At 50.8% G+C, this 21,581-nt stretch overlaps 1 protein-coding gene across 1 annotated transcript in view; it reads right to left on the reverse strand.

The window, feature by feature from the left end:
* The window catches only part of LOC119979083 (guanine nucleotide-binding protein G(i) subunit alpha-like), a 58,321-nt gene extending 47,340 nt beyond the window's left edge, over positions 1-10,981 (reverse strand). The window contains exon 1 of the mRNA XM_038821083.1: positions 10,551-10,981. Within this exon, the coding sequence (XP_038677011.1) occupies positions 10,551-10,668 (118 nt within the window). The 5' untranslated portion in view covers positions 10,669-10,981. The remainder of the gene's footprint in view (positions 1-10,550) is intronic.
* Between the last annotated feature and the right edge of the window lie 10,600 nt (positions 10,982-21,581).

The following is a 21,581-nucleotide window of genomic DNA, read 5'->3' on the forward strand; positions in this document are numbered from 1 at the left end:
AACAACTGAAATTTAGAATTATTGGCCCAACACTCAGCATTCTATCCTACTCCCTCACTGCTTAAGACAGAATCTGTAAGTAATTTTCTTGCATAGACATAACTGCTATGACAACGCTACACAATTAATTTCCTTAGCCTATTCAAAAAGCAAGATTATCAGACTTCAGAATTAATTAAAATGCTTGTGCATTAATGACATCTCCAAAGTTTAACTTTATTCAAAAGGTTAACTGATTAAATCAAGGTAGTCCTATTATTCAAAAATTAAAAAATGCTGAAAAGAGAGATGTTGCTGAAGCTTTTTGTTGTGGGGGGCCTACAATTGCCAGTTAATTGCCTCAGCCAATCAGAATCAACTTGCCAACCAATAGAACCATAGAATTTCCAGTGTAGGAGGTGGCCATTCGGCCCATCAAGTCTGCACCAACCCTCTGATCGAGCACCCCAGCGCCCCCCCCCCCCACTATTCCCACAACGCCCCCCCCCCCCCCCCCCCCACTATTCCCACAACCCCACCTAACTTGCACATCTTTGGACTGTGGGAGGAAACCGGAACACCCAGAGGAAACCCATGCCGTCATAGGGAGAAAGTGTAAACTCCAACAGACCATCACGCAAGTCTAGAATTGAACCCTGGTGATGTGAGACATCAATGCTCACCACTGCACCACTGTGTCAGCATCCTTTTCTCTTGTAATATAAATTATGACCATTTGAAATTTGGCATTCTTGCATTTGTCCTGATGAGTGCAAGACGAGAAGCTTTAGCAACATCCGTCTCTTTTCAGCAAAAAATTTAAGGTAACCATCAATGTGTCTTTGGTGACAAACCAGTCAGGATCCTAAGCAGTGGAGTCAAAAAGCAGAAATACATTTGCACTATAGAGCCTTCAAAAATAAACAAAATACAGCACAAACATTTGGCTCTTCACATTGTGCTGGCCCAAAAGAGCTAGCCAGCCCAATCTCACTTTCAAGCTCTTGGTCCATTGCTCTGAAGGTTACAGCACTCCAAAATGCACAGCCAAACATTTTTAAAATGCAATGAGTGCTTCTACCACCCTTTCACCCTCTGGGTGAAAACATTTCTCGACTCCACTCTATTGGATTGGATTTGTTTATTGTCACGTGTACCGAGGTACAGTGAAAAGTATTTTTCTGCGAGCAGCTCAACAGATCATTAAGTACATGAGAAGAAAATGGAATAAAGAAAAATACATAATAGGGCAACACAAGATATACAATGTAACTACATAAGCACTGGCATCGAATGAAGCATACAGGGTGTAGTGTTAATGAGGTCAGTCCATAAGAGGGTCATTTAGGAGTCTGGTGACAGTGGGGAAGAAGCTGTTTTTGAGTCTGTTCGTGCATGTTCTCAGACTTCTGTATCTCCTGCCCAATGGAAGAAGTGCCAGAAGTCCTTCTGCCAATGACTTTAAATCTATGCCCCCTAGTTACTGATCTTCTGTAAAGGAATCAATGTCCTACTTTTACACACAAAGTTTTATACACCTGAATTTAAATCTCTCCTGTCTACTCTGTTCCAAAGGAAACAACTCCAATCTATCCTCCTATCTGAAATTTTCCATTTCTGACCAAGTCATAATTTCTTCTGTATCCTCTCCAATGCGATCACATCTTTCCTGTAATGCAGTGGCTTAGAACTGCAGTACTTTAGCTTTGGCCTTAGTGTAGTATACAGCACTAGCATGACCTCACTGATGTTATTTATATTCAATGCCTCAGCTATTAAAAGTATCCTATATTTTCTTTATTCATTTATGGGATGTGGGTGTCGCTGGTTAGGCCAGCATTTATTGCCCATCCCTAGTTGCCCTATAGAAGGTAGTGGGGAATTGCCTTCTTGAACCACTGCAGTCCTTGAGGTGTAGGTACGCCCACTGTGCTGTTAGGTAAGGGGTTTCAGGACATTGCTCCAGCGACAGTGAAGTAGCGGCGATATATTTCCAAGTCAGGGTGATGTATGACTGGAGGGGAACCTCCAGGTGGTGGGGTTCCCAAGCAACTGCTGCTCTTGTCCTTCTAGATGGTAGTGGTCGTGGGTTTGGAAGATGTTGTCTAAGGAACCTTGGTGAGTTCCTGCAGTGCATCTTGTAGATGGTACACATGGCTGCCACTATTTGTTGGTGGTCGAGGGTTTGAATGTTTGTGGAAAGGGGAGCAATCAAGCGGGCTGCTTTGTCCTCTATGGTGCCAAGCTTCCAATAATAATAATTGCTATTGTCACAAGTAGGCTTATATTAACACTGCAATTAAGTTACTGTGAAAAGCCCCAAGCGCCACATTCTGGCGCCTGTTCAGGTACACAGAGGGATAATTTATAATGTCCAAACTCCCTAACTGCACCGATTTCAGGCCTTGTGGGAGGAAACCGGAGCACCCGGAGGAAACCCATGCAGACACAGGGAGAACGTGCAGACTCCACATAGACAGTGACCCAAGCCTGGAATCTAACCTGGGACCCTGGAGCTGTGAAGCAACAGTGCTACCCACTGTGCTACCATGCCGCCCAACCATGTAACCAGCATAGCCCATCTTCATGGCAATGTGGCATGATTATTGGGCTTTCCAAAACGAAACGGTAATGAAACATCTTCCAACCTCCAAACACCCTCGAGTCGGAGGTTGTCGGAGCTGCATTCATCCAGGCAAGTGGTATTCCATTACACTCTTGACTTGTGCATTGTAGATGATGGGCAGGCTTTGGGTGGGTCATGAGGCCAGTTACTCGGCATAGGATTCCTAGTCTTTGACCTGGCTGGTAGCTGTAGTATTAATGTGGCTAGTCCAGTTCAGTTTCTGATCAATGGTAATCCCCAGGATGTTGATTGTGAGGATTCAGCAATGGTAATACCATTGAATATCATGGCGATATTGTATAGGTCTTGCTGCATTTGGGCATGGACTGCTTCATTATCCGAGTAGTCACGAATGGTGCTAAATATTCTGCAGTCATCCGCAAATATCCCCGCTTCTGACCTTATGATGGAAAGGAGGTCATTGATGAAGCAAGTGAAGATGGTTGGGCCTAGGACACTACCCTGAGGAACTCCTGCAGTGGTGAGCTATATTACCTTCTTAACCACCTTATCTTCCTGTCTATTTACAGAGAAAGATCAGAGGATATGCTGATCCCTCTGCTCCTCTAACCATTCCAATATCGTGCCATTTACTGTGTATTCCCTTGTCTTGGTTTCCATCTTCATATTTCTCCACATTAAAATCTGTTTAAATCTTGGCTCCCCAACTGACCAGCCAATTGATATTTTCCTGGATTATACAACTTTCTTCCTCACTATCAACCACTTTTCCAATTTTTAATAAGTGTTTAATCACGCCCTGCATTTCAGACTACCTTATTAATATATGCCATAAAAAAACAAGAGACCTGACACTGAGCCCTGAGTGAGGTTCATCCATTTGGTCATAAAACATATTCACATCAATCCAATGGTTCCCTGCAACCCCACCATACATACTAGGACCCATTTCATAAGGCAGCATCTTGCATACAGCGGATACACAGGAGGAAACTAAATGCTCAAAATGTAAACAGAAAAATATTGAAAGTATATAGCCGGTCAGCCAATACCTAAAGAGCAAAATAAAATAGATCAAAGATAGGCATAGAGCCATCATCAGCCATGAATTCCCTAGGCAAAATATTAATTGCTCACATTCATATGCTTGCAGACCGACTACATATTTCTAACACTTTTTATAATCTGCCTCCCAAAAAATCTGCCACTCCTTCTATAAAATGGTTTGACTATAACATACCCTATCCTTGTTGCACAATTACCACTTTGAAAAGATCTTTCAGGAAAATTAAAGGGCATATGCAATTTCCCATAATTGGTCTACTTTCAGCAAATCTTGCAACAGAATTACCGAACCAGCTGCAAACTTGAGCTCACTAGTTAAAAGCACATTAATTGCCAATTTAAACTAAACCCCACATCAGGAATATATTGTGTCTAACGCAGAGGTATTCCATGGCATTGTTTTCACAATGAACTACTAAGGAGTGCTTAATTGGGTTTTAATGCAAAAACACAGACCCAAAATCCCAGACAGAACAGTGCAATGGCGGGTGTAAAATTGTCCCAAGTCCACATACCAATCTGAGACCACATTGTCCCCATCTGACTATTAAGCTGACCAAGACTCCCGTGAGGGAAAGGCACCCAATTTCAAATCTTTAAAGTTGCAGACGACATAATCAGTGCCACAATAGCATTTTGCCTCGTGTTGAAAAGATCCGCAAGGGTCCTGAAGACATGGTAAATTAGAAAATAAACTTTTACATGGAATCCTTATGGGCCAAAAAGGGTAGCAATCCCCTTGTTGGCCTTAAAAAGAAACTTAAGATTTTCACTTCTGGTTCCTACTCCACCGATAGATATTATTTTCAGTTACTTTGCTGGATATTGTCCCCAACGATGAGCAAACCACCGTAAACAATTTTCCTTTGCCACCGCTGGTAGTGATGTCACTGCAACTGTCTTTGGGTGGGAATCATTTTTATGGTATTCAAATGAGGCAAGGGAAAGAAAATGTTCTAGGTCTCATCATCTGGGTGGTCAGATGGAAATCAACAACCTCACAGGGATATGCCCTGTGATGGCCACAAAGTTTCAAAGTAAACAGTTCACTGTCGAGCTTTATTTGATATTGGTCAGAACTTTGTATATTGTAATATGTCGGTCTCTTTCGAGATCCAAAAAGAGCTATTTTAGATGATCCTAGAAACGTAAATGGTTCGACAAACTTTATTATTTAACCACCATGCATCATACGTTAGGACTCGATCAATCACATCACAAAAAACTATTATTTACTGCCTGAAGGTTTTAAATAGCTAGTCCTAATAGCTCCAAGTCCTAATTTAAAATTTTCTCAGCAGCACTTCCTCACGGTAGCAGTGGTTAGCATTGTGGCTTCACAGCTCCTGGTTTGATTCCCTGCTGAGTCACTGTCCACGCATTTCTGCCCGTGTCTGCGTGGGTTTCCTCCGGGTGCTCCGGTTTCTTCCCACAGTCCAAAGACGCGCAGGTTAGGTGGATTGGCCATGCTAAATTGGCCTTAGTGTCCAAAAGGGTTTATTGGGTTAAGGGGATAGGGTTGAAGTGAGGGCTTAAGCGAAATGAAAATCGCTTGTCACAAGAAGGCTTCAAATTAAGTTACTGTGAAAAGCCCCTAGTCGCCACATTCCGGCGCCTGTTCAGGGAGGTTGATACGGGAATTGAACAGTGCTGCTGGCCTGCCTTGGTCTGCTTTCAAAGCCAGCGATTTAGCCCTGTGCTAAACAGCCCCATAAGCAGACCCATAAGTGGGTCATTGCAGACTTGATGGGCCGAATGGCCATCTGTTCTATGTTCTAAATCAATCAGAGCACTGAATTTCCTTGTTACTGCAATTTATTCATCTGATTCAGTTTTAGGTTTCATTCATCCTCTAAGGTAAACTGACAAAAAAGTTGGGATGGGACATGGCTGCAGCTGTGATTCAGAACTGGATCTTTTTGTTTCCAAGTACTGCGTTTGGTAGGCTAACAAGGGACCAGTGATATCTTATAAATCCTGTTCAAATTACCTGACCAAAATCGACTCCACAGTTACGAGACAAGACATTTGCAAATGGCAGCTATAGCTATACCAAGCCCAATTTAATATTTCCTTCAAAATATGAGCCTGGGCTATGTACACTTTCCCCATCACCCAGTCAGCAAAATCTCTTCACCCCTCCCCCAACACAAGTTGCAACCAAACCACCTCAGTGTTCCCCACCGCCACCCCTCAATCAATTAATGGCTTATGTGTAACCCTCCCCCTGCCCAGCCGCACACATCAGAGTGGGTAACCCCGTCCCTCACTAGCGTGCACACACATCAGAGTGGGTGATCCCCCCTCTCTCACAGTGGGAAAACCCCACAAGACGGTAAACCCCACGCCCCCCCAACCAGAGTGGGTAAACCCCAGCCCCCTCAAAAAACAGAGTGGGTAGACCACCCCATCCAGTGGGTAAACCCTCCCAATAGGTAAAAACCACCCCCAGAGTGAATAAGCCCCCCCACAGCCGGGATCGGGATGACCCCCCCTCCCCCACGGGATGGGGATGACCCCCCTCCCCCCGGGATGCGGATATGACCCCCCCCCTCCCCCCGGGATGGGGATATGACTCCTCCCTCCTTTGCCTCCGGGATGGGGATATGACCCTCCCCCCGGGATGGGGATATGACCCTCCCCCCGGGATGGGGATATGACCCTCCCCCCGGGATGGGGATATGACCTCCCCCCGGGATGACCCCCCCCCTCCCCCCGGGATGGGGATGGCCCCCCCCACCCGGAATGGGGATATGACGCTCCCCCGGGATGGGAATATGACCCATCCCCCCCTCCCCCCGGGATGGGGATATGACCTCCCCCCGGGATGACCCCCCCCCTCCCCCGGGATGGGGATGGCCCCCCCCACCCGGAATGGGGATATGACCCTCCCCCGGGATGGGGATATGACCCATCCCCCCCTCCCCCCGGGATGGGAATATGACCCATCCCCCCCCTCCCCCGGGATAGGGCTATGACCCCCCCGGGATGGGGATATGACCCCTCCACCCTTCCCCCCCGGGATGGGGATATGACCCCCCCTCCACCCGGGATGGGGATATGACCCCCCCCTCCCCCCAGGAAGGGGTAATGACCCCCCCTTCCCACCGGGATGGGAATATGACTCCCCCTCCCCCCGGGATGGCAATATGACCCCCCCCCCTCCCCCCGGGATGGGGATATGGCCCCCCCTCCCCCCGGGATGGGAATATGACCCCCCTCCCCCCGGGATGGGAATATGACTCCCCCTCCCCCCGGGATGGCAATATGACCCCCCCCCCTCCCCCCGGGATGGGGATATGGCCCCCCCTCCCCCCGGGATGGGAATATGACCCCCCTCCCCCCGGGATGGGAATATGACCCCCCCTCCCCCCGGGATGGGAATATGACCCCCCCCCTCCCCCCCCCGGGATGGGGATGACACCCCCCCCCCCCTCCACCCGGGATGGGGATATAACCCTCCCCCCCTCCACCTGGGATGGGGATATGACCCATACCCCCCTCCCCCCGGGATAGGAATATGACCCATCCCCCCCTCCCCCCGGGATGGGGATATGACCTCCCCCCGGGATGACCCCCCCCCCCCCCCCCCGGGATGGGGATGCCCCCCCCCCCCCCCACCCGGAATGGGGATATGACCCATACCCCCCTCCCCCCGGGATAGGAATATGACCCAACCCCCCCCTCCCCCCGGGATGGGGATATGACCTCCCCCCGGGATGACCCATCCCCCCCTCCCCCCGGGATGGGAATATGACCCATCCCCCCTCCCCCAGGATGGGGATATGACCCCCCACCCCTCCCCACGGGATGGGGATATGACCCCCCCCCCACCCCTCCTCCCGGGATGGGGATATGACCCCCCCGGGATGGCGATTAGTCCCCCCCCCCCCCCGGGATGGGGATATGACACCCCCACCCTTCCCCCCGGGATGGGGATATGACCCCCCCGGGATGGGGATATGACACCCCCACCCTTCCCCCCGGGATGGCGATTAGACCCCCCCCGGGATGGGGATATAACCCTCCCCCCGGGATGGGGATATAACCCTCCCCCTGGGATGGGAATATGACCCATCCCCCCGGGATGGGGATATGACCCATCCCCCCCTCCCCCCGGGATGGGGATATGACCCTCCCCCCGGGATGGGAATATGACCCATCCCCCCCTCCCCCGGGATGGGGATATGACCCTCCCCCCGGGATGGGAATATGACCCATCCCCCCCCTCCCCCGGGATGGGGATATGACCCTCTCCCCGGGATGGGGATATGACCCCCCCACCCCTCCCCCCGGGATGGGGCTATGACCCCCCCCACCCCTCCCCCCGGGATGGGGCTATGACCCCCCCACCCCTCCCCCCGGGATGGGGCTATGACCCCCCCACCCCTCCCCCCGGGATGGGGCTATGACCCCCCCCCCCCCCCCCGGGATGGGGCTATGACCCCCCCTCCCCCCGGGATGGGGCTATGACCCCCCACCCCTCCCCCCCGGGATGGGGATACGACCCCCCCCCACGGGATGGGGATAAGACCACCCCACCCCTCCCCCCTGGATGGGGATATCACCCCCCCCACCATGGGAATATGACCCCCCCACCCGGGATGGGAATATGACCCATCCCCCCCTCCCCCGGGATGGGGATATGACCTCCCCCCGGGATGACACCCCACCCCTCCCCACGGGATGGGGATATGACCCCCCCGGGATGGGATATGACACCCCCACCCCTCCCCCCGGGATGGCGATTAGACCCCCCCGGGATGGGGATATGACCCCCCCCCACCCCCGGGATGGGGATATAACCCTCCCCCTGGGATGGGAATAAGACCCAACCCCCCCTCCCCCCCGGGATGGGGATATGGCCCATCCCCCCCTGGGATGGGGATATGACCCATCCCCCCTCCCCCGGGATGGGGATATGACCTCCCCCCGGGATGGGGATATGACCTCCCCCCGGGATGGGGATATGACACCCCCACCCCTCCCCCTGGGATGGGGCTATGACCCCCCCCCTCCCCCCGGGATGGGGCTATGACCCCCCCCCCTCCCCCCGGGATGGGGCTATGCCCCCCCCCCCCCCCCGGGATGGGCTATGCCCCCCCCTCCCCCCGGGATGGGGCTATGACCCCCCCCCCTCCCCCCGGGATGGGGCTATGACCCCCCCTCCCCCCGGGATGGGGCTATGACCCCCCCCTCCCCCCGGGATGGGGCTATGACCCCCCCTCCCCCCGGGATGGGGCTATGACCCCCCAGGATGGGGCTATGACCCCCCCCTACCCCCGGGATGGGGATATGACCCACCCACCCCTCCCCCCGGGATGGGGATATGACCCCCCACCCCTCCCCCCGGGATGGGGCTATGACCCCCCCACCCGGGATGGGGCTATGACCCCCCCACCCCTCCCCCCGGGATGGGGCTATGACCCCCCCCACCCCTCCCCCCGGATGGGGATATGACCCCCCCACCCCTTCCCCCTGGATGGGGATATGACCCCCCCACCCCTTCCCCCTGGATGGGGATATGACCCCCCCCACCCCTGGGATGGGGATATGACACCCCCCCCCACCCCTGGGATGGGGATATGACCCCCCCCCCACCCCTGGGATGTGGATATGACCCCCCCACCCCCCTCCCCCAGGATGGGGATATGACGCACCCCCACCCCCCCTCCCCCAGGATGGGGATATGACCCCCCCACCCCCGGGATGGGGGATATGACCCCCCCCCCCACCCCTGGGATGGGGATATGACCCCCCCCCCACCCCTGGGATGGGGATATGACCCCCCCCCCACCCCTGGGATGTGGATATGACCCCCCCCCCACCCCCCTCCCCCAGGATGGGGATATGACCCCCCCCACCCCCTTCCCCCAGGATGGGGATATGACCCCCCTCCCCCAGGATGGGGATATGACCCCCCCCCCACCCCTGGGATGGGGATATGACCCCCCCCCCACCCCTGGGATGGGGATATGACCCCCCCCCACCCCTGGGATGTGGATGTGGATATGACCCCCCCCCCCCCACCCCCCCCCCCCAGGATGGGGATATGACCCCCCCCCCACCCCCCTCCCCTGGGATGGGGGATATGACCCCCCCCCTCCCCTGGGATGGGGGATATGACCCCCACACCCACCCCTGGGATGGGGGATATGACCCCCCCCGCACCCCCCTCCCCTGGGATGGGGGATATGACCCCCACCCCCACCCCTGGGATGGGGGATATGACCCCCCCCGCACCCCCCTCCCCTGGGATGGGGGATATGACCCCCCCCCCACCCCTGGGATGGGGGATATGACCCCCCCCCACCCCCCTCCCCTGGGATGGGGGATATGACCCCCCCCCTCCCCTGGGATGGGGGATATGACCCCCCCCCCGCACCCCCCTCCCCTGGGATGGGGGATATGACCCCCCCCGCACCCCCCTCCCCTGGGATGGGGGATATGACCCCCCCCTGCACCCCCCTCCCCTGGGATGGGGGATATGACCCCCACCCCCCCCACCCCTGGGATGTGGATATGACCCCCCCCCCCCCCCCCAGGATGGGGATATGACCCCCCCCAACCCCCCCCCAGGATGGGGATATGACCCCCCCCCACCCCCCGGATGGGGATATGACCCCCCCCCCCCAGGATGGGGATATGACCCCCCCACCCCCCTCCCCTGGGATGGGGATATGACCCCCCCCACCCCCGGGATGGGGGATATGACCCCTCCCGCACCCCCCTCCCCTGGGATGGGGGATATGACCCCCACCCCCCTCCCCTGGGATGGGGGATATGACCCCCACCCCCACCCCCACCCCCCTCCCCTGGGATGGGGGATATGACCCCCCATCCCTCCCCTCCCCCGGGATGGGGATGACCCCCACCGCACAAGCCGGCGTGAGCTCAGTGAAGTTGTTTGTCCTCTCACCCAGCAGCAGAAGTTTGACCTCCCGGGACGATTTCTCGCCGTCCTCCTTCAGGTTGCGGTCGATCATTTTGCTCCGGGCCATTGCCGCCTTGTCTTCGGCGCTCATGGTGCAGCCCATCGCGGCAGGCGGGCAGGAGCCGAGCCCCCGGGGGCTGCGGATCGGGGAGGGAGCGGAAGGAAAATCCCCTCAGAGCGGGGGGGCCCGTCGGCTGGGGGAAAACACCCCGAAATAAAACCCCTCCCTCACAGTCGGTGCGGGGGCGGGGGACAGAGTTTAATATCTTCCTCTCGCTCCTCTCGGCGAACTCAGCCCCGAGACACACGGAGAGTCTGAGGAAGTTTCCTTTCAACCGCCGCTCGCCGACCGTTAGCGATTCAAAACTCCGGAGGGAGGGAGCGGCCGGCTGGCCTGCGCGAGCCTGTGAAACCGGAAACCCGCCCATACCGGCCGGAAGCCCGCGCAAGGCCCGGCGGGAGTTGTAGTCCGCCCCAGGGGCTGGTCACAGCAGGGGGAGGGGGGGAAGAGGCTGGGTGGCAGTACAACAACAACGTGGGTGAGGTTGTGTGTGTGGTGCAGCGGGTAGACACAAGCCCCGGGCTCCAATGCTGGGTTGGTAATGCAGCCAAAACGCATTCGACTGTCACCCACCCTGCCAATTCCTTCCAACGCACAGGCGGTAAGAGCGGGCACAGTAAGAAGTCTTACTTCTGGGAGTCGGAGCGACTCAGCTGATGAAGGAGCTGCGCTCCGAAAGCTAGTGATTCCAAACAAACCCGTTGGACTTTAACCTCGGAGCTGAAAGACTGTGCCCACCTCAGTCCAACGCAGCTCCTCACCATGGCAACCTTTGGTTGGGAAGAGGGGGAAAGACACCCTGGTCAACCATGTTTGTTGCAATGGCGCCGCCCAAACTAAGCCTCTGGCGGCAGGCTAGCGACCTGTTCCAGGGAAGAAAAAGTCTCACTTATGGGAAGTAACGAATATCTGCCTTGTGCACAGTTGGTCCGGATGGGCGGCACAGTAGCACAGTGGTTAGCACCGTTGCTTCACAACGCCAAGGTCCCAGGTTCGATTCCCGGCTTGGGTCACTGTCTGTGCAGAGTCCGCACGTTCTCCCCGTGTCTGCGTGGGTTTCCTCCGGGTGCTCAGTTTCCTCCCACATGCCCTGAAAGACATGGGGTTGGAAGATGCTATCGAGGAAACCTTGCTGAGTTGCTGTGGTGCACCTTGCTACCAATGTGCACCGGTAATGGAGCAAGTGAATGTTGAAAGTGGGGTTCCAACAAAGCAGGCTATGTTGTCCTGGATGGTGTAAAGCTTCTTGAGTGTAGTTGGAGCTGCAGTCATCCAGGCAGTGGAGAGTATTCCTTCACACTCCTGACTTGTGATGGTTATTAAGGATATCAAGGCCAGGATATGGAATAGTGTGGGGACAATGGCTTTGAGGTAGAAGATCAGTTATGATCTTGTTGAATGGCAGAGCAGGTTTAAAGGGCTGAGTTACTTACTCCTCCCAGTTCCTATGTTCCATTGGTATGGAGACTTTAACAACCCCCCCCCCCCCCCCCCCCCACCCCCACCCAACACCAAGGGACAAAATTTGACACCGAGCCACATCATTTATTTTATTTTACTTTTAGAAACATTGAAAATAGGAAAAGGAATAGGTAATTCAGCCCATCGAACCTGCTCTGCTATTCAGTGGGATCATGGTGACCTTCTATCACAACAACATACTCTCCATACTCCTTGACACCTTAAGAGACGAGAAATCTATTCATTTCTTAAACATATTCAGTGACTTGGCCTCCACGGCCTTCTGTGGGAGAAAATTCCACAGGTCCTCCATCCTCTGAGTGAAGAGGTTTCTCGTCATCCCAGTCCGAAATGGCCTACCCTGTATCCTGAGACTGTGACCCCTTGTTCTATACCTCCCAGCCAGGGGAAACAACATCCTTGTATCCAGTCTGTCCAGGCCTGTCAGAATCTTATACGTTTCAATTAGATTCTCACTCTTCTAAATTTCAGTTCATACAGAACGAGTCAATCCGATCTCTACTCATACAACAATCCTTCCATCCTAGGAATCATTCTGGTAAACCTTCGCTGCATCCCTCTATATCCTTTCTCAGGTAAGGAGGCAAACTGCACACAATACCCCAGGCATGGCCACATCAAGGGCCTGTACAGCTGCAGTAAAAAATCCTTACTGTTGCACTTAAGCCCTCTTGCAATGAAAGTTTCACTTACCTTCTTAACTGCTTGCTGTACCTGCATGCTTTGCTTTCAGTGACAGGTGTACAAGGACATCAGGTCCTTTTGTTTGTCACCATTTTCCAATCTATCACCATTTAAATAATTATCTGGATTTTGTTTTTCCTTCTGAAGTGGACAGCTTTACATTTATCCACGTTATACTACATCTGCCATGATTTTTACATTGTCCACTCAATCAACTTGTCTGAATTACTTTGAAGCCTCTTGAGACTATTCATTAATTAGCTTGTAGTTGAATGAAATTAAAAAACGAATGTCGCTATAGTCACAGAGGACGCTCTCTCCTTTGCTGGGGAGCTGACTGGTAGTGGTTTAACTTGAGAGTCACCACATCTCAGGTGAGGGGCAAGGGCTGAGGGTAGGGTCACGACTGGTGCATTGATTGAAATCCAGGATGCTCGAGAGGACAGATTTGGAGGAGTGCAGAGATCTCAGATGGTTGTAGGTCAAGAGAAAGTTACAGAGACCAAGAGAGCATGCCCCTGGGAGGATCAGTAGGCAGGTCAGGCCAGCATTTGCAGAGAGAGAGAGACGAAGAAAGAAAAGTAACACAGAAACCCTCACTTAATTTGAAAAAATGCATTTGAAATATAACCTTCAGGGCCATGAACAAAGAGCCAGGAAGTGAAAGCAGGCTTGTTAGCTCTTTTTCAACTAGCATGGCCATGATGGGTGAAATGATTTCCATCTGCGTTTTACATTTTCCAAGCTAATATTTCAGGTCAATGACCTTATGCCCGAACTGCAACGTGTCAGTGACATACCAGTTATTAATGTAAGGGCCCTTCCTGTTTACTCGCTTTTTTCTTCTTTCTTTATTTTTGCTGTTGTCATTTTGACTCATGGATGCTGAATGGACATATACCTTTAGGACGAGCAGGGGAAGAAAGGAACTCAAAAGTTACAAAAGGGAACACTGTGCGAACTTTTGAACAGCAGAACCCAAACCTTTTGGCACCCAAGAGATCGGTGGGACTCTGTTTGATTGGTCGGCTGGTGTCCAATGAATACTCTGACCAGTGATAGGCAGTGATTGGATCCTGCCCATGTGGGTTGAATTTTTTTCAGGGAACCAAGGAAAGACAATTGAGCCCTGTCTTCTCAGAGGAAAGGATCTGCTCTCTTTTATCTCACTCTTTCCCAGAAGGGCCGCATATCTGTTCAGAGACCTGAATGAATCTACGGTGAAAATCATTACAGATTGACAGCAAAAATCTCAAGCCGACAGCCTACATTGAAGGAAGGTGTGCTAGAAGACTACCACATGAAACAAAGACTCTTATCCTTTTATCATCGTTTTACACTCCTCTTTCCCCTCTGTGTTTGTTTGTCTTGTGTGTGTGTGTAGATTGTGGGGCGAGTTTAATTTGGAGGGTCTTTGGAATTAGACACTAGTTGACCTGTTGTATTTGCTACAACTTTAATCATTGTTATTGTTGTTAATAATATTAATTGTTTTTAAATTTATAAACCTGGTGACTGTAGTTATTGGGCAGCCAGGGGCCAAAGACGTTGGGTGTTTTTTCTAAGAATTATTGATTAATTTCAGTTATGTTGCGACTCTGGGTCAAGTGAGGCCGGAATTGACCGTGCACTGCGCCTGTGGGTCGTGACATTAAGCAAGTACAGAGATTGGAAAAGTCTCTGAGGTTGTGGTGGACCAAATTGGATGGAGGACGTTATTAAATGATATTAGAGAGTGATTATATGACAGAGGATGATGGCACAAGATAGAAGTGGATGGTAATGGATCAAGGGGCAGCAGGGTAGCATGGTGGTTAGCATAAATGCTTCACAGCTCCAGGGTCCCAGGTTCGATTCCCGGCTGGGTCACTGTCTGTGTGGAGTCTGCAGGTCCTCCCCCTGTTTGCGTGGGTTTCCTCCGGGTGCTCCGGTTTCCTCCCACAGTCCAAAGATGTGCGGGTTAGGTGGATTGGCCATGCTAAATTGCCCGTAGTGTCCTAATAAAAAAGTAAGGTTAAGGGGGGGGGTTGTTGGGTTACAGGTATAGGGTGGATACGTGGGTTTGAGTGGGGCGATCATGGCTCGGCACAACATTGAGGGCCGAAGGGCCTGTTCTGTGCTGTACTGTTCTATGTTCTATGTTCTAAGTTATTCAACACAAGGTGAGTCTAGTGAATCTGCAAATGGCAATGATCATTACCAACATCTGCTGTCTGAATAAATAGGAACCGTTGTTGTAATCTGAGATTGTTGAAGTTAAATGTTGAATTCAATTTAAATACTGGAGTAGGCCATTGAACGTCTTGAACCTGTTCTGCTTTTTAATTAAATCACGTTGCTCTGTATCCTAACTCCATTGGCTTAACTCTATAACTTCTTATTATTCTTGGCTACCAAAAACGTCAATGTAAAAACTGAGAAAACACAACTGCTTGTGGAAGAGACCCTTTGACAATGGTTAACGGGGCTGTGGAGAACCTGGTTGTGTGGTGAGGAGCTGGGTTAGGAGACAATTGAGACAACATAGGATGGGACGTGTGTAAACTTACAGCTTGATGAGGGCAGGAGAGGAAATGAGGGAGATGTTGAACAGCCATATGAACTTGAGGTAGAAGCATAGAGGAGCCTGAGATGGGAGTGGGAGAAGTCTAAAACTGTTCTCTCCTCACACTTGACACTGAGGATGTTGTTTATCATTGAAAATATTCTGGGCTTTCCCTTAACTTTGGAGTATTCAAGGATGAGCAAGAGGAATTGCTTGTGGAGACAGACCTGACTGTGAATCACCAGGCTAATCATGTGTCTGGTCACACAAGCCTGCAGCCCACAGATTGAATGATTCAAGTACGAAAAGTATATATTGGGAACATGGGGATGTGAGTGTGTTCTTTGAGTCCATAAAGAATACAACCCCAGAGAATTTTCAATGACAAACACCTTCCTCAGTGTCAAATGTGATGAGTGAACAGAGTGAGATCATCTCAGCCTCTTTCCCCTTCTCTTACTCTTCTTCTTTCCCAGTTCCCTCATGCTCCTATTTCTCATGTGCTTATTAGATTTTGGACGCCAAGTCCGGAATTTACCGCTGGCGGGCCTTCTGGTATCGCTGACGGCAGGCCCCCAGTGCGTTCAGGGGTGTATTCAATGAGAAACCCCATTGACAATGGTGGGACCAGAAGATCCTGCCACCGGCCAATGACGGGCCACCTCCCCGCTGCATGGTTTGCTGCAGGTTGCGCGAAAATCCCCACCCTAAATTCGGGGGATCATGTGGGAAGGTGGTATTGGAGTAGAGAATTAGCCATGATATTATTGTGGAAGAGGCTCAAACGGGCGTATGGTCACCCCTGCTCTTATTTCTTATGCTCTTAGGTTGCCCAACCTCTTATGAAGGCGGTGGATCTTGGTGAGATTAAGCTCTGTTGGTGCCATTACATGCTCTGCTGCCTGGGCGCCACCCCCAATGTATCAACTTAAAATTTGAATGTTAACTGTCGAGGAAATCACAAACGAGCCCAACCCTAACCTCAACCCATATCAACGCAAGAGCATTTTTCCAACACTGGTGAATGGGCAAGAGGAGGAGCAGGAATTGCTGATCTGAGAGTGTGAGTTGTTGTGGAGAATTATTTTGCTCTTATTGCCAGCCTAGCTAGGATCGGGAAGCATAGGTGAGGCCAGGGATGGAATTTGAGCACCGTTCTGTTCATGGTTCAGTTCCACTTTGGACATTATACATATTTTTTTCACACTTCTTCAAACTCCATTTTGTCACTTCAACATTATTTAAGGAAGTTGAAGAAAGGGAAACTTTCAAAACCCAAACCACTGCAGATCATAGAGTACTTCTATTAAATTAACACATTGAAACAACTTGCATTGACAGCACATCATAAAAACAATAGGCTTATATTCATGGAAGATCTTTCATGACCTCAGGATGTCTCAAACGGCTTTATAACCAATAAAGTACTTTTTGTAATGTACTCACAGTTGTGGTGTCCCTGGAGCACTCTGGCAAAGGCCTGTTGTCCCAGAGAAATTCAGCAACTTCCTCCGACTCCTCCACGGCAAGATGTCGCCGATAGTCCTTCACAGAGATCGAGAGTTCACGGACTGACCCCACCTCCCGGAAACACCTGCCAAATGTGCGGTCGAAGGTACACTCTAGGATCGGGCTCATCGGCCACGCAAGAACCCATAGAACCCATGACCAGTTACGCGGAGTTTCTTAGGTGGACAGTCATACTCATGAACGAGTGATCGCCGAAGAAGAAGAAAAGCAAACAACCCGCTTTGATAAGACCTCATGAAAATGATAGGCTTATAGTCATGGAAGACCTTTCAGGACCTTAGGATGTCTCATAGCGTTTTGCAGCCAGTACAGTAATGCTGCAATGTTGGAAACAGGTCAATCAATTTCTTTACCAAGCAATAATAGGGTGGGTGTAGATTAGCTGTATCAATTAAAATGCAATGCAATTTACATAATGTCCTAACACAATCTCTATGTAATGTGTAAAAATAAAGCCTTAATGTCAATATGCGCTTCTTCTCTGCATCATCTGACTTCTTATCATATTTTGTGTCAACAGTTTCCGTTCTAAACCTTTGAGCACGCATTTATCATGGGAAGTGTGAATGTAGTCCTATCACTCCGATTGTGAAATATGACTGCTGCATTCCAACAATTCTTTCAAAATGCTTTCTGAAAGCGTTTTCACATTTGCTACCCCTGCTATTTGTCGAGAACTCAAATTTGAAAGTTCATCCATCAAGCATTTCACCAAAACCATATGTGATGAACGGTATTTACCTTTAATACCTTGCCCCTTTAAGAGGCTTGGAACCCTGGGGGACTCCGCCTCTGGCTACGCCCCCAGGAAACAGTATATAGAATAAGGCTCCATGTGGCGAGCACACTTCTCTCGAATGCTGTCCTGTTCTCTGTATATTAAAGCCTTTGATTACCGACCTCGCTCTCGCGTCGTAATTGAGAGTGCCTCACTATAAAACAAAATACATGGTTTGCAACAGTAAGGGCAAACACGTTGGGTTGGATTCTCCGATTGCCGTCGCTGAAATCACATTTGGCGATTGGCTGGAGAATCCGTTTTGACGATGCTTTCAGATGCTCTGCCCCCTCCAAAATGGCGTCATCAGTGACCCTCATTGGGACGACCTCAGGACCTCACCTGATGACCCTCCACCTATGATCCGCCCCCGATGGGTCGACTTCCAAACAGCGTGGATCACTTGTGGTCTGAGGTTTCGTCAACCTCGCGTGGTGGTTGCGGACTGTGTCTAGCAGCGCCACAGTCGGGGGAGGGAGCCGTTCCGCTGGCTGGGCGGGCTTCGGGGGGGGGGGCTGGGGGACTGGTGGGGGGGGGGGGGTGGTGACAGAGGGGCACTATCTGTGGGGCCGGGTCTGTGCGCGGCCGGCGCCATGTTGCATGATGCGAGCATCACAGGTTGTTGTTGTGCGCATGCGCGGCCACAAACCCAGCAGTTCTCCGGCTTTACATGGCACAGCTGCTATCCCCCACCGGGTGGAGCGGTGGGAGGGGGGAGCGCCGACTTTTTCCTCGTAACACTGGACACATGCTCCGGACAAAGCCTTGAAATTGGAGAATGCAGCCCATTGTTTCTGTCTTTTAGTGCCTTCATTAAGTGCATCACTTGAGAACCACATTGTGTTCTGGCAATGCAAGACTGCATTTCTAGTTGTAGACCAGTGCTTCAAATGGCCCTAAAACCCTCAATGAACCCCCAGTTTGGGAACCCCTGTATGAAGTTAGCAAAGAAGGAAATAGATACCATCATTCTGGGCTGAGAGAAACAGAGAAGGAAGAGAAAGCTGTTTGAGAGAAGGAAGCCTGATTAGTTTACATTGGAAGTTTTCATTATAAATGTCGACATGTAAAATTTATAAGAGATTCTTTTGAAAAGGACAGTATGAATTACTTCAAAATAGGGATTGAATTACAGTTATGTGCAGCTTATGATTGCAAAGTTCTAATTTTGCAGGAAGGATATTACAGTAATAGTTAAAACTTGTTGGACAGTTTTTTTGTTTCAAATCAGTTGTCTGTATAATTCAGAGGTTCAGTGAACCAGCAAGTAAGTATCTTAATTCTTCTGGGAGCATGTTTTCAATGAAAGCATCATATCTGTCAATATCTTTGAATATTTGATGGGAGAGTGTGGAGCGAATTTTACTTGAAGCCTTCTTGCTCGAGATAGCATTAAGGTCCCCCTGTTTTAAAAAAAACATTCTTTCACGGGATGTATGCTTTACCGGCTAGGCCAGCATTTGTTGTCCATCCCTAATTGCCCCCGAAGAGATGATGCTGAGGTGCCTTCCTGAACCACTGCAGTCCATGTGGCGTAGGTACACCCGCAGTGCTGTTAGGGAGGGAGTTCCAGGATTTTAACTCAGGGACAGAGAAGAAATGGTGATATATCTCTCAGTCAGAACAGTATTTATCTTGGAGGGGAGCCTGCAGGTGGGGGTGTTCCCATGCATCTGTTGCTTTTGTCCTTCCAGGTGGTAGAGCTCACAGGTTTGGAAGGTGCTGTCTAAGGAAACTTGATGAATTAGTAGCTGATGGGTTGAAGCTTAAATCCAGAGACTTGAGCACATTTGTTGACACCATACGCTCCATCTTATGGCTGAGACAATAGACCTAAGTCTCATCTACCTGTCTGATGGGGGTGATGATCCAATAAACCTCTTTGAAGAAGAGTAGGAGAGTTCTTCCAGGTTGAATCACCATCAATAAGAACTGATAACGCGTTGCTGTTTGAGGACTTTGTTTTGTGAAAATTGGCATTTCCTATACAGTATTGCATAGTGGCTACAATTCGTAGTTACTTAATTGGCTGTCAATTGGTTTGGATGCCCGAGACCATGAAGGGTATCATAAAGGCAAATTATTTTTTTCTTTATTGATAGTGAAGCACAGACCATTTTATGTAATAATGTCCACAAAACTAATCATTCGAAATTCTTTCTAGTCCAAAAATTATTTTGCTTGCGCCATTCTTAATTTGTGTTCCCCGTATATATGGATAACATTATAATATTTCCAGCTGTTTAACTCCCAGTAAATATTCAGTTATGCCGGAGGCATGAATCATCTAATAAAGACTTTACTGCGATGATTAGGGGTTCTGACACAATTCAAATAATAAGAAAAACGTACATATTTATATGTGTTGATGAGATCTGATTAGTCACTTTTCCTTACTGCAGGCGGAGATTATTTGGTTTCCAGAGAATCCCCATTGCTAATGTGTGGCTAGAACTGCCAAAGGAAATTAATGTCTTTTGTTTCAGTGGGTGACTGTGAGCAATCACTTCAACTTGCCTGCTTGCTCAGCATTCACCACTTTAGGTCTGAATAGTTCAGGCACGATTTGGCACTGCTACCGAAAGTCAATTCCAACGGTCAAACTCTTTGTGTTAGTTTTGTTCTGAACAGAGGTCATCCATGTACCATTGCAGATTTTAATCTGTGCTGTTTTGACCATATCTCCAGTGGGCTTTCTTGACCCTACCCTAACCCTACTCTGGTTGACATTGTTACAATAGAGAGGACCTTCATTTGGGAGATCAAGATGTAGAATCAGTTTGGGTAGAGATGAGAAATATTAAAGGTATGAAGTCACTTATGGGGGTGGATTTTAGGCCTCCAAACAATGACCACACTGTAGAATAGGATACCCAGGAAGAAATAATGGGGTCTTGTATGAAAGGTATGGCAATAACAATGGATGATTTTAATCTACATGTGGATTGGACCAATCGGATTTTCAAAGGTAACCTGTATAATGGCTTCACTTGAATGTTTTGGGGACAGTTTATTACAGCCACACATTTTAGCAGCAAGCAGAGCAGTCAATACTAAATCTGGTAATGTGCATCAGACTGGATTAATTAATGACTTCATAGTGAAGGCACCCTAGGTAGCAGTGGTCATAATATTAATTTGGGCCTGAACTTCCTTGGATTGGCAAACAGTGCCAGATTGCCACTCCGTGCCCAATTGCTTTACTGAATTTTTTCCCCAGCCTGTCTCGTTTGACCTTCCGACTCAGGCCGGGCATCATCCAGACAGTGCAGCACGTCCCCTGGGCCTAGAATTCAAAGTGCTGTAGCTGAGTCAATGGGAAGGAGACCACGTCCTTTCCAGACAAGTTTAAAGGTCCATTGACATTTAATGATCCTTGACAGGCCAGGGAGAAGAAAAGTGTCTAAGGTAAATGCATAGGATTTTAGGGACGGGTAGGGAAGTTCAGAAGTTGGGGGTGGGGGGAACTGGAGGTGGGGGGGGGGGGGGGGGGGGGGGGTGGCTGGAGGTTGGCAGGGATCGGAGGTTGGAGTGGGTTAGAATTTGGTGGGGTTGGAGATCAAGGAATTGGAGGTGGGTGGTCAGAGGTCCGAGGGGTTGGGCCTCAGGTCAGACCTTGTAGGGGTTGGAGGGGAGGCCACGCCCTTGGTTCAGGTTGGGCTGAGAAGCTTGTGGTGTGGGGATGGTAAGGGTGCTGGGCCTCCGGTGCTAGGGGTGTGGGAAAAGGGTGCTGGGCTTGGGGGGGCTGGGGTTTTCATTGGATCTTGGGTTGAGTTGGGCCTGTTTGGGGGATGGAGGTGGCATGGTGAATAGTCCCCGTGGGCAATAGAGGGGAAATCCTGTGAGAAGGGGCAGTCAGGGCTGAGAGGAGCCCCATGGTGGAGTCGGCATGGTGTTGTCATCTGGGAGTCGGCAGTGCAGTGCGAGAGCTGAGTG

This window comes from Scyliorhinus canicula, chromosome 15 (genome assembly GCF_902713615.1).
Source record: "Scyliorhinus canicula chromosome 15, sScyCan1.1, whole genome shotgun sequence".
Taxonomy (NCBI): Eukaryota; Metazoa; Chordata; class Chondrichthyes; order Carcharhiniformes; family Scyliorhinidae; genus Scyliorhinus; species Scyliorhinus canicula.